Source organism: Capsicum annuum, chromosome 3, assembly GCF_002878395.1.
Source record: "Capsicum annuum cultivar UCD-10X-F1 chromosome 3, UCD10Xv1.1, whole genome shotgun sequence".
Taxonomy (NCBI): domain Eukaryota; kingdom Viridiplantae; phylum Streptophyta; class Magnoliopsida; order Solanales; family Solanaceae; genus Capsicum; species Capsicum annuum.
In genome coordinates this window covers 11,768,413-11,781,891 of record NC_061113.1, presented here as the reverse complement: position 1 = coordinate 11,781,891, position 13,479 = coordinate 11,768,413, and the positions used below count along the sequence as shown (strand labels likewise).

At 37.5% G+C, this 13,479-nt stretch overlaps 2 protein-coding genes across 2 annotated transcripts in view; both read left to right on the top strand.

Annotated features, from left to right (window-relative positions):
* Positions 1-2,880, top strand: part of LOC124885482 (4,4'-diaponeurosporene oxygenase-like) — a 10,798-nt gene extending 7,918 nt beyond the window's left edge. The window contains exon 8 of the mRNA XM_047409052.1: positions 2,743-2,880. Coding sequence (XP_047265008.1) covers positions 2,743-2,789 — 47 coding nt within the window. The 3' untranslated portion in view covers positions 2,790-2,880. The remainder of the gene's footprint in view (positions 1-2,742) is intronic.
* Positions 2,881-3,073: 193 nt separating this feature from the next.
* LOC124896567 overlaps positions 3,074-13,479 on the top strand; it is a 19,612-nt gene continuing 9,206 nt past the window's right edge. The window contains exons 1-2 of the mRNA XM_047408137.1: positions 3,074-3,459; positions 3,538-3,659. Coding sequence (XP_047264093.1) covers positions 3,074-3,459; positions 3,538-3,659 — 508 coding nt within the window. The remainder of the gene's footprint in view (positions 3,460-3,537; positions 3,660-13,479) is intronic.

The window sequence follows — 13,479 nt, the reverse complement described above, 5'->3', positions numbered from 1 at the left end:
TGTTGGGTTGACTTAGGAAGAATACTTGAAGATGATTTCTCCTATAGGCTTAGTAAGGATTGATAAGCCCTTATGGTGTAACGTAGATAACCTAGCCTAAATCCGGGTAGAAGTTAGTCTTGTAGAAGTGACTTTAGTATTATTGGGAGTTAGAAGTGGGACTTGACCCACTTTAAGCTTGAACTATGTAACTCTTATGTATCTTATATCTTTATTACTCAATTATTGTGAACTTGTATATGTTTATTGATTTGGGCCATATATGTGTGTATGTTGTTGTCTTGGAAAATATTGATACTATGATGAGAATCTAGAGGAAATATTGATACTATGATGATGCCCGGTGAATCCGAAGGAAATATTGATACTATGATGATGCCCGGTTAATCCGAAGAAAATATTAATACTATGATGATGCCCGCTAAATTGGAGAAAATATTGATACTATGATGATGCCCGGTAAATTTGAAGAAAATATTGATACTATGATGATGCCCGGTGTATCTGAAGGAAATATTAATACTATGATGATGCTCGGTGAATTCAGAGGAGATATTGATACTATATGATGCCCGGTGAATCCGGAGAAAATAATGATGTTATGATGATGCCCGGTGAATCTGCAAGAGGTAATGATGTTATGATGATACCCAGTGAATTCGGAAGAGGTAATAATGTTATGATGCCGTGTGGGGCAACTTTATTTAAGTGCATGTGTATATATGTGAGGTTATGCCATGTATGGCTAACCGTTGATGTAGTCTAGTGCAACACACCCACGTCTTCTTAGCTAAATTCCATCCATGGAAAGTCTAAGCATTAACTTCTAGAATGATCTAAATTAATTTTCATGTGGAATTTCTTACATTTCAACCTTTCTATACGTAAATGACTGAATTAGCTTTCCGACGATATAAGATTCATCCAAAATGGACCCTCAGTGAAGAAGTTAGGAATAATTTATAGTTTTAGTAGTAAACATCGTCATTTTGGTGTCTAGCACGTCGCGGAGAGGGTCAAATTGACAATCGTCAAATTTCAGTGGGGCTCCGCGATTGTGGCGCATTGCGGTGGCACCCAAAATTAGGTTTTTAAGTTCCAATTTTCAGTTCCGTTTAGGAGTCATTAAGGGTAATTTTGACTTTTTCCTAACCTTAAAATCGTCCAAACAAAGGATTTAGGGTATGTTTGAGTAACTTAACCCTATTTTCATCAAAATCATCAAGAATCGTCTCTAGGGTTTCAAAATAAAAACTCAAGTAGTTCAAGATTCAACTGTAGGTTTTGAAATTGCTCGCATATTTGGAATCCCCAAGTCGTATGCTTCAATAAGAACCTATTGTCTTCCTAATTCGAGGTACACGGGGGTTTTTCCTAAAATCTCATGGGCACAGAAATCATGTTTTAAGAATGAGATTTTGAAGTTTATGAATAAAATCATGTTTTAGAAGTTTTGACGGTATTGTTTTGGTCTTTAGGCCTTTCCTCCAAATCGATTTGAAATTATGTATATATGTACGTATGTGTTCAAGAATGGTTATTCAATTGAGAGCATAAATTCTAATGAATCCCTCTCTTTTTATGAGTTTTCTCATCTTCGTATGATATAAATTATTTTGAATGCATTTTGAAAAGCATGATATGAAATACTTTGGATTTTGCTATGTTTTGAATATGATTTTTGAATACAAAAGAGAGGGTTGTGAATGTTGAATATACATATAATGAAAGAGTGCATGGATTTTCCAAAAGCACATAACCACCATATATTTGATGAGAGTTTTTGCATGGTTTTGACTTAAGTTTTGAAACATGAAATCTTTTATGCAAATTACATATTTTGGGTGGTCTGAAACTACATTTTTATGAAAGATCATGCTTATTGCATTATGGCTCAGAAATAGAACTTGCAAGTCTTGGTGTGATGACACCAACTCAGAAAATGCCATGATAAATTCATAACAGAATAGAATGCATGTTTGAAGTCAGATTTATAGATTTTGTGATTAGAATGTTGCATGATTAGAAATGGTTAAAAATTAGGCAGAAAGAGATGTTAGGAGGTTCCCCGAAGAAGGCATGAGTCCAGATACTCATTGCTCAAAACTGTGATTTGCCGATCCGGATATATCTTATATTACGTTGGCCTAGTGTCGTGTGACGTATTAGAATCAGAGACTCCAACCCTTGTGGCACACTCGGGTTGGAGGCTTCTCCGTCGAGTCAATGATGGATTCCATATAGCCCGTGGAATATCCGAAAATGTAGGGGAGTGCCACCTAATCAGAAGTATTACAAAGATCAGTAACTGTTATTCATGATTACTCGAATGATGCACATGTGTTTCCAGAAACTATTTTATGCATAACGTTTGATGAAATATTGCTCTCATCTATTTTATATATATGTTCAAGTACTCTATTTTGGATTGCTTCGTATGCCAGTACTTTTGTGCTGACCTCCCCCCTCCAGGTTCTGAGGCACAGTCTAGGGGTCCAGATAAATAGTAGATATTTCAAATCGCAGATCAGATTGTACAGTGGTGAGCCTTCTATGATCCAAAAGGCCTGGTTATTTGTTTAGCCTTCTATGAAAACTGGGACAAGGCCCCCAGTAGACCAAAACAGGCCACACTTATAAGAAAGAGGCTACTAGGAATTTAGGAAATGCTTCCCTTCTTTGTGATTTAGTTTGTGCTTCAGAGTCAAGTCTGTTCCTAATCAGTGATCTTTTGTCTTACAGAAATAACAGTCATGCCTCCTCATCTCAATACTAATCAGAGTGCTTAGAGTGATGAAGTCCGTCCTACCATGGAATGAGGACACGTAATAGAGCTCCCACCCCAGACCCTGTCCCTACTCCTGGAGTCCCTTCAGTCCCGACCAGTCCACCTCGGGCTCTACAGACCAATGTTAATCGTCCCCCGACTGCTCAGAGGGATATTTTGAATGCTGAATTCAGACAGTCTATTTATATGCTGGTACAGTTGGTGGCTAATCAGGCTCAATGATCAGAATATGTTGGGTCTGCATCAGTGACGTCGGAGGCTACTAGGGTGGGACAGTTCATGAGAATGAACCCACCTAAGTTTATTGGCACCAAGGTAGAAGAAGATCCGCAAGAATTCGTAGATGAAATGGATAAAATTTTCAAAGTGATGCATGTGGATCAGATTGAAGATGTTGAGTTGTCAGCCTACCAGCTGAAGGAAGTAGCAAACCAATGGTACAATGAGTGGGAGGATGCAAAGGGTGACAGTGCTGAGCCCACAGTTTGGGATGAGTTTGTAGAAGCTTTCCTTGACAGATTATTTCCTCTGGAGCTGAGGGAAGCTAAAGAAGAGGAGTTCATGAACCTCAAGAAGGGTAAGATGAGCGTGCAGGAGTACACTTTAAAATTTAATCAGCTGGCCCATTATGCTCCCGAGATGACGAGTAGTGTGAGGGCCCGAATGAGGAAGTTTGCTTCCAGCCTTTCAGATGATCTGGTGCTTAAGTGTTAAGAAGCTATGCTAAACAAGGATTTGGACTTTCCTAGGCTGACAGTTCATATGCAACAGATAGAGGAGAAGAAAAAGAAGATTTCTGAAGCTAGGAAGAAAGAAAGACAGGCAAAAAGAGCAAGATCTGCCGACCAGGGTTACAGTCAGCCTCAAAGCGGTAAGTGGGGAAATAAATGGCAGAAGAAGAAGAATAAGGCTAAATGCCCAGACCACCAGTAGACAGACGATCTCAAAGTTTCCAGAATTATCATGGATCCAGAGTACCGGATACTCAGTCATAAGGTAGTGTGTCTCAGCAGCATCGTACTTTTCCATGGTCTGAGACTTGTGGTAGAAATCATCTAGGGAGATGTTAGTTGGGCAGATTTGTTTGTTATTTATGTGGTCAACCGAGTCACATTCAGAGGGACTGTCCAACTGCTAGGAAGAATATTGATGGTGCAAAGTCTCAAGCAAATTCTTTGTCACCATTCCCACCTCAAAAGGGTGCCACATCAACTGTCGGGAGCGGTCGCAACTGATTATATGCTTTGACCAACCGCCAGGAAGCAGAAGTTTCCCCAGAAGTTGTCACCAGTATGTTACAAATCTTTTCCCATGATGTTTATGTGTTACTTGACCCCGGGTCTACCCTATCCTATGTGACCCCTTATGTTGCTGTTGGTTTCGGGTTTGAGCTCGATATAATTTCTGAACCTTTCTCTGTTTCCACTTCGATGGGTGATTCTGTTGTGGCTAGGAAGGTGTATAAAAATTGTGTGGTATCTATTCTTAGCCGGGATACTATGGCAGACCTCATAGAACTCAATATGGTTGCTTTTGATGCTATCTTAGGGATGGATTGTCTCCATTCATGCTATGCCATGTTAAATTGTAACATTCAAAGAGTCACTTTTTCTTTCCCGAATGAGCCAGTGATAGAATAGGAGGGACATTCTTTAGAACCTAAAGGGCACTTTATATCCTATCTCAGGCCCAAAGACTCATTTCTAAAGGTTGTTTGTATCACCTTATCTGAGTGAAGGACTCTAATGCTGAGGGTCTTCCTCTTCCGTCTGTCCCTGTAGTAAATGAATTTCCAAAAGTCTTTCCAGGTGATCTCCCAGGAATACCACCTAATAGGGAGATAGAGTTTAGTATTGATGTGTTGCTAGATACCCGCCCCATCTCTATTCTGCCATATAGAATGGCTCCTGCAGAACTAAAAGAGTTGAAGGAACAGCTAGCAGATCTTCTAGATAAAGGTTTTATACGCCCCAGTGTGTCACCTTGGGGTGCGTCTGTACTCTTCGTGCGAAAGAAAGACAGTTCCCTTCGTATGTGCATAGACTATCGTCAGCTGAATAAGGTCACGATTAAAAATAAGTATCCTCTTCCTAGGATTGATGATCTTTTTGACCAGCTTCAGGGTCCTAGATTTTTTCAAAGATAGACCTTTATTCGGGATACCATCAGTTGAAGGTTAGAGAGTCAGATATTCCCAAAATAGCTTTCCGAACTAGATATGGTCAGTTTGAATTCTTAGTCATGTCCTTCGGATTGACTAATGCCCCTGCAGCTTTCATGGACCTAATGAATAAAGTTTTTCATCAGTTTCTGGATCTGTTTGTGATAGTATTCATTGACAACATCTTGATTTATTCCAAAAATAAGAAGGATCATGCCACTCACCTCTGAATTATTCTTCAGACTCTTAAAGATCATAGCTTGTATGCAAAATTCTCTAAGTGTGAATTTTTGCTTAATGTAATTACGTTTTTGGGTCATATTGTGTCTAGTGACGGTATTAGAGTGGATCCCCAAAAAGTTGAAGCAGTAAGAAAATGGCCCAGACCCGCAACTCCAACAGATATTCGGAGCTTCTTGGGTCTGGCAGGTTATTATAGAAGGTTCGTAGAGAGTTTTTCCTCCATAGCTACTCCGCTCACTAAATTGACTCAAAAAAAGGTAAAGTTTGTATGGTCTGACTTGTGTGAAAATAATTTTGAGATGTTGAAGGACAAGCTGACTACTGCTCCTATTTTGACTCTTCCTGAGGGGGTAGATGGTTTTGTGGTATACTGTGATGCGTCCCGTGTGGGACTTGGTTATGTTCTGATGCAGCATGGTAAGGTGGTAGCTTATGCATCTTGGCAGTTAAAGGTGAATAAGCGAAACTACCCCACTCATGACTTTGAGTTAGCAGTCATGGTGTTTGCACTTAGAATCTGGAGGCATTATCTCTATGGAGTGCATGTTGATATATATACTGACCACAAAAGTTTGCAGTATATTTTCTTATAGAAAGAATTGAACCTCAAGCAGAGGCATTAGATGGAGCTTTTGAAAGACTATGATATGAGCCTGCATTACCATCCGAGAAAGGAAAACGTTGTAGCCAACGCTCTTAGCAGGTTGTCTATGGGCAGCCTTTCTCATGTTGAAGAGGGGAGGAGAGAGATAGTGAAGGACATTCACCGCCTTGCAAATTTGGGAGTACGACTCTTAGATTCTGAAGATGTAGGGGTGGTTGTTCATGAGATAGCTAAATCATCCCTTTGTGTCGAAGTTAAAGAAAAGCAAGCCAAAGATCCCATCTTGATGCAGATTAAGAGAGATATGGGTCAACAGAAAGTAATGTCATTTGAGATTGGTGACGATGGTATTCTGAGATATCAGGGTAGATTGTGTATGCCTGATGTAGATAGGTTGCAGAAAAGAATCCTTAGCGAGGCTCACACATTGAGGTATGTTGTTTACCCAGGCTCTACAAAAATGTATCATGATTTAGAAACCATTTATTGGTGGAATAATATGAAGTGTGATGTGGCTAAGTATGTTTCCAAGTGTTTAAATTGTCAGCAAGTCAAGGTGGAACACATGAGTCCAGGTGGTACTTCTCAAGAGATAGCATTGCCTTTATGGAAGTGGGAGATGATCAATATGGACTTTAATACAGGACTTCCGAAGTCCCAAAACTAGTATGATTCTATATGGGTAACTGTAGATAGGCTGACCAAGTCAATGTACTTTCTGCCTGTCAGGACTAACTATTCGGGAGAGGATTATACTAAGCTATTCATCGTAGAAATAGTTTGTTTGCATGGGGCACCTGTGTCTATCATATCCGACCGAGGTACGTAGTTTTCTTCTCAATTTTGGAAATCTTTTCAGAAAGACTTAGGTACCCAAGTGAACTTAAGTACAGCATTTCACCCTCAGACTGATGGGCAAGCTGAGAGCACCTTTCAGACCCTTGAGGATATGTCGAGGTCCTGTGTGATTGATTTTAAAGGTAGTTTGGTGGAGCACTTTCCATTGATATAGTTCGTTTATAATAACAGTTTCCATTCTAGTATTAAGATGGCTCCATTTGAGGCATTGTATGAGAGAAGATGTAGGTCACCAATAGGGTGGTATGAAGTGGGTGAGATGCAGATGTTTGGGATTGATCTTATTCATCAGGCGATGAAAGATGTGAAGGTTATTAGACAACGACTTAAAATAGCTCAGGGTCATCAAAAATCCTACGCCGATGTTAGGAGGAGAGAGTTAGAGTTTGAGGTTGGAGAATGGGTATTTCTTAAGGTTTCTCCAATAAAGGGAGTTATGCAATTCGGGAAGAAGGGTAAGCTGAGTTTTCGCTATATAGGATGATACCAGATTATGAGAAGAATAGGTAGAGTTGCGTATGAATTAGAGTCGCCCGCAAGTTTGGGTTCTGTCCATCCAGTATTTCATAAATCCATGTTAAAGAAGAGCATTGGAGATCATTCGTTAGTAGTACCCATCGAAGAAATCAAGGTGACAGACTCCTTGTCCTACGAAGAAGAGCCAGTAACAATTTTGGATCGCTAAGTTAGAAAGTTGAGAAGCAAAGAGATTGTTTCAATTAAAGTGTTATGGAGAAATCAGAAAGTCAAAGAAGCAACTTGGGAATCAGAAGATGATATGAGAGATAGATACCCAAATTTATTTGATCCAGTGAATGAAGTGATGGAAGGTACAATCTTTGTCCTTTTCTTTCCATGCCTTTGTTTGCTTGAAATCGTGCTTTTCTATTTTCTGCATCATCATTCTGGGACAAATGATCCCAAGGGGGGGATATTGTAACACCCCGACATCTTCTTAGCTAAATTTCGTCCATGAAAAGTCTAAGCATTATCTTCTAGAATGATCTAAATTAATTTTTATGTGGAATTTCCCACATTTCAACCTTTCATTACGTAGATGACTGAATTATCTTTCAAACGATATAAGATTCATCTAAAATGGACACTCGGTGAAGAAGTTATGAATAATTTATAGTTTCAGTCGTAAACATCATCATTTTTGCGTCTAGCACGTCGTGGAGAGGGTCAAATTGACAATCGTCATATTCCCTAACCTTTAAAACCGTCCAAACAAAGGATTTAGGGTATGTTTGAGAAACTTAACCTTATTTTCATCAAAATCATCAAGAATCCTCTCTAGGGTTTCAAAATAAAAACCCAAGTAGTTCAAGATTCAACCGAAGGTTTCGAAGTTGATCGCATATTTGGAATCCCCAGGACGTAGGCTTCAATAAGCACCGATTGTCTTCCTAATTCGAGGTACGCGGGATTTTTCCTAAATCTCATGGGCATAGAAATCATGTTTTAAGAATGGGGTTTTGAAGTTTATGAATATAATTATGTTTTAGAAATTTTGACGGTATTGTTTTGGTCTTTAGGCCTTTCCTCCAAATCGATTTGAAATTATGTATATATGTACGTATGTATTCAAGAATGGTTATTCAATTGAGAGCATGAATTATAATGAATCCCTCTCTTGTTATGAGTTTTCTCATCTTCGTATGATTAAATTGTTTTGACTGCATTTTGAAGAGCATGATATGAAATACTTTGGCTTTTGCTATGTTTTGAATATGACTTTTGAACACGAAAGAGAAGGTTGTGAATGTTGAATATACATATAATGAAAGAGTGCATGGTTTTGCCAAAAGTACGTGACCACCATATATTTGATGAGAGTTTTTGCATAGTTTTGACTTGAGTTTTCAGAACATGAATCTTTTATGTAAATTACATGTTTTGAGTGGTTTGAAACTACATTTTTATGAAAGATCATGCTTATTGCATTATGGCTCAGAAATAGAACTTTCAAGTCTTGGTGTGACTACACCAACTCAGAAAATGCCATGATAAATTCAGAATAGAATAGAATGCATGTTTGAAATCAGATTTACAGATTTTGTGATTAGAATGTTACATGAGTAGAAATGGTTAAAAATTGGGCAGAAAGAGATGTTAGGTGGTTCCCCAAAGAAGGCATGAGTCCAGATACTCATTGCTCAAAACCGTGATTTGTTGATCCGGGTATATCTTATATTACGCTGGCCTAGTACCGTATGGCGTATTAGAATCAGAGACTCCAACTCTTGCAGCACACTCGGGTTGGAGGCTTCCCCGCCGAGTCAATGACGGATTCCATATAGCTCGTGAATATCAGAAAATATAGGGGAGTGTCACCTAACTCAGAAGTAATATAAATATCAGAAACTATTTTGACAAGAATGATTTATGATTACTCGAATGATGCCCATGTGTTTCCAAAAACTATTTTATGCATGAAGTTTATTGAAAAATTGCTCTCATCTATTTTATATATATGTTCAAGTACTCGATTTTTGATTGCTTCGCATGCCAGTACTTTTGTGCTGACCTACCCTCCCTCCAGGTTCTGAGGCACAGTCTAGGGGTCCAGATAAACAGCAGATATTTTAGATCGCAGATCAAATTGTGTAGTGGTGAGCCTTCTATGATCCAGAAGGCCTGGTTATTTCAGATAATTATCTTTAGTTCTGTTTTGGTCTACTAGGGGCCTTGTCCTAGATTTTAGACAGTTTGTTTAGTCCGTAGTAGAGATTTCACAGACTTAGTCAGACATTATTGTTCAGATATATCTTGGATTTCAATTTTCAGTGTTATGATCACATTCAGGTTGATCATTTTTCCGTAGTATCGTGAATCTTCCGCATTTCTTTTATCATATGAATTATGTGCATGATTACCAGATAGATAGGGGTGTTTTGGGCCTTCATGGTTTGGAATGCTCATCACGGCCAGGGCCCCAGTTCGGGTAGTGACATCGAGACATGATATCTTTCGTGGTAATTGATACTCATTCTTTGTCACTAATCACTAAATAAAGGGTGTGACCGTTGTTGACTCTAATTAGTAACTAATGATAAGTTAGTCTAAAGATTGGGTTAATTCTACTTGATAGGATAATCATGTGTAAAATTAAGGGCAATGACAACTTATATAATGAGGTTGCTAACTAGATAATGGCCTTGAGATAGGTGAATAAGTAATGGTGTTGGTAACTTGCAGCTTTTCCTTATTTAATGATTAGTAAACTATAAAACTTGTAAACTAGTGCTTCATGGATTTGGTAATTAGCTAATATAGACTAAACTTGAAGCTCATTAATAAAATAGAGAATAAGTGACTATATAGCAATGTTATGGAGATCTCGATTTTGTTGTATATAAATATGGTTTTGATGATAACTGTAGACCTCATAAAAGGCAATGGTGGGAATGTGGACCCACGATTTTGGGTAAGTGATTGTGTTATTGTGACTTGATATATTGATGGTTTAATCTTTTGGTGTACTCTCCAGTGGTATGGGACGCCGTGATGAGTTCTTGTAATGTATTCTTTTGGTGTACTCTACGGTGGTATGAGACGCCGTGATCGAGCGACACTTACACAAATTATTCCTGAATTTAAGGTATTCAATAGAGAAGTATTGCTTCTCTCCTTAGCTGGTGTAAGTGTCTCTCAGATTCAGGATATAGGCCAACCAAATCCCTTTCCCTTGCAGCTTACTTAATTTTCAGACCCATGCCTGCAAATTCAAAAGTTAAGATCAAGTTGTTAGCACCTGTGAAACAAACTTAGCAAAGTTAAAATAAGACAGTTGTCAATTTTCAAGTTCCCAGCAATGGCGCAAAAACTAGTTGGTCCTGGCGCACTCACAAGTGTATGTGGTCACCCAAGTAATAAAATACCTTTTAGAAGCCAAATCTAGATCTCACAAGGACTTTTGATCAACAACAATCTAATTATATCAATGCTAAAGAACTTAAACAAATTCTAATGTAACCAATAATGTTTAAAATTATAGAAACTAAAGTAACCATAAACAATTCAGAATTATAAAGTGTTGAAGACAATATTGAGGAAGAAGCCAGGGTCAAGGCACTACAAACAATCTTACTTAGCTAGACAATTTTGTTAGTTTAGTTAATTAGCTTGGTTGTTAATTCACGGGGTTGATAACATGACTATGGTCTCTTGAGCCTCTATATCGATTATCTAACTTAGCCCGACAACTAAATCGTTGAGTGGAGCTGTGAGGACTAAGTTAAACACACTTATATTTCATCCTATATATGATTAAAGTGGGTCTAATTAGGTATCTTCCTATCCTAAACACAAATCCTAACTTCAATCCCTTGAACATTTAAGATTCCACTCCATACATCCCACGTTACAATATATTGTTCCTTCTTCAGGCTCACAATAGAAATATAGATTTATCCTAAGGGCCGTGAATCTGTATAATAGCAATAAAAAGGATAATATGAACAACCAAACATTATAATAAAGATAAATCAACTCAAATATAAGCTTAAGTATCCATGTTCTTGGCCTCACCCTAGATGAGGGTGTTTAGCCACTCGTGGATTTACAACGAATCGTAATTATGAAATTCATCTATAAAAACCAAAATCAAACTAAAGATAAATAAACCCTAATTCTAGCCGTCCTCAAGTGTTTTACATTCCCAAAAGTCGGCCAAGGTATTTACAACAAAAGGGAAGTATTCTATTTATACTAGGACAAAAGTTGGTTGTTTTGTGACTATGGGTGTGACACGCTTGTGTTGCTCCTCATTTAGGGGCGTGCACTCACTTAACGAAAATTCACACTATTTTGAACACATTTATTTTGTGTGTAAGGGAGTGGCACACCGTTAAAGGTCAAAGGGCGTGGTACGCCCATGGCACCAAATTTTTCAGATTTCATCATCTTGAACTCCTTCCTTTTGTCTTTGCATTCCTCACTTTTTGGGTGTCTTTCCACTTCAAATTTTTTTTATCTTCCCAACATTGAGTTTACATAATCTATGGCCTCCTATAAAGCAAACAAGATGAATTAGTGCATACAACACTATAGAATTCAATGAAATACACTAGAATAACACATATCTCAAGTTAGTAACAATAGTTTTCTCTTCAAAATGCTAAGTGATGATTTTGATTCTAAACTTCTTTTGAACATGCCTTAAACATTATAATTAAGTATTTTAATACATAGATTCTCAATTATATGAATATCAACTCATTACGCACATGAGAAGTCCTAAAAAGGGCTAAACAAGCGTAAATTATGATACTTACGTGCATAAATTCACCTAAGATCAGATTTCCTGCAAGCATCATTATTCTAACCATATCTTCCAAAGTCCTAACAAAATTTCAAGAATTTTACATTTTCAAATTCAGTTTCATGATTAGATATGATTGAAATTAGTGGAGTACCTAGTTTCTTTTCCATTTTCTTGATAAAAATAGAAATGGCATCAAAGGGATCCTCCTTGGAAGTTAAAAATAATTTCCAGGTGAACCTAAAATAATCATCAATAATAAAAAAAACATAGCCCATGCCTCCTCTGCTATGTACCCTCATTGGTCCACAAAGGTTCATATGGACCAGGTCAAGGCACTTGGTTGTGGTGACATAGTTCTTTATTTTGAAGGATGATCTTAACTTCTTCCCCCTTCATGCACTACAAACCTTTTCTCTTTGAACTTAATTTTGGGCAAAACCATCACCATGTCCTTAGAAGTTAGTTTGTTTAGTTGTTTTAGAATCGCATGTCCAAGTCTTTTGTGCCATAGGAGAGGATCATTCTTAATTGTACTTAGACATTTAACCTTGTATCATTCATTTCCATGATATCAGCCTTATACATATTTCTATGTCTCTAGCAATTAGAACAATTTCTTTTGCATCCAGCTTCTTCACCTTGCAACCTACAAAAGTAAAATGTTACCTTGTTTCCTTTATCATAGAGTTGTGAGATGTTGAGTAGATTGTGCTTTAATCCATCCACATGATATTATTTTTCCAAATCTTTTTATTTAGATATGTCAATCTTCCCAACTCCAGTGATGGTACCCTTTTTACTATCTCCAAATGACACATTCCCCCTTCAAATGACGTAAGTCAAGGAATTTTTATTTATCTCCAGTTATATGTCTTGAGCAAATTGATGTAACAATGTCATTTTCCTCCTTTAACTTTTACCTGCAAAATAATTTAGGGGCTAGTTTTAGGAACCCAGAAAAACTTGAGTCCTTTCTTAAGATCAAAAGAATGAATCAAGTTTCTTCTAGCCCATCAAGGCAACAAATTTGTGTATCTGTTTCTCTGGCTAGTTTTGACTCCTTTTTTGTTAGATTGAGATAACGTGAAGTTGGTTCCTTTAGCTATATTTGTGCTTCTAGCCCCATTCTTTAGAAACTGGACACTTAATAGTAGTATGTCCAAAATTTCCACATAAGTAACACAAATCCCTTGTTGCATTAGTGTTTTTGTAAAATCCTAATCCACTCTTTTCATTGTGAGTTCTTTCACTCGGCTTATTGACAATTTTAGAAGAGCTAGTCCATTTATTGGCTCTCTCAAGATCCATTTTTAGCTTAGACACTTCATGAATTAATTTCCTCACCTTTTCTTTTTCAAAAGAATAATCATTTTTGCACTCGTTAAGCTCAGACTCAATTCTTTCCTATTCCTTACTCATAATATTTTTTTTAGAAAGAGATAGTTTTAACACTTTAGACTTTGAGGTACAGGTTTGATGAATTAACTTTGCTAACCTATGCCTTTAGGGTGCAGTTTTCCTTTTCAGTAGTGATCTTGCAAGTTTTCAAATCAATA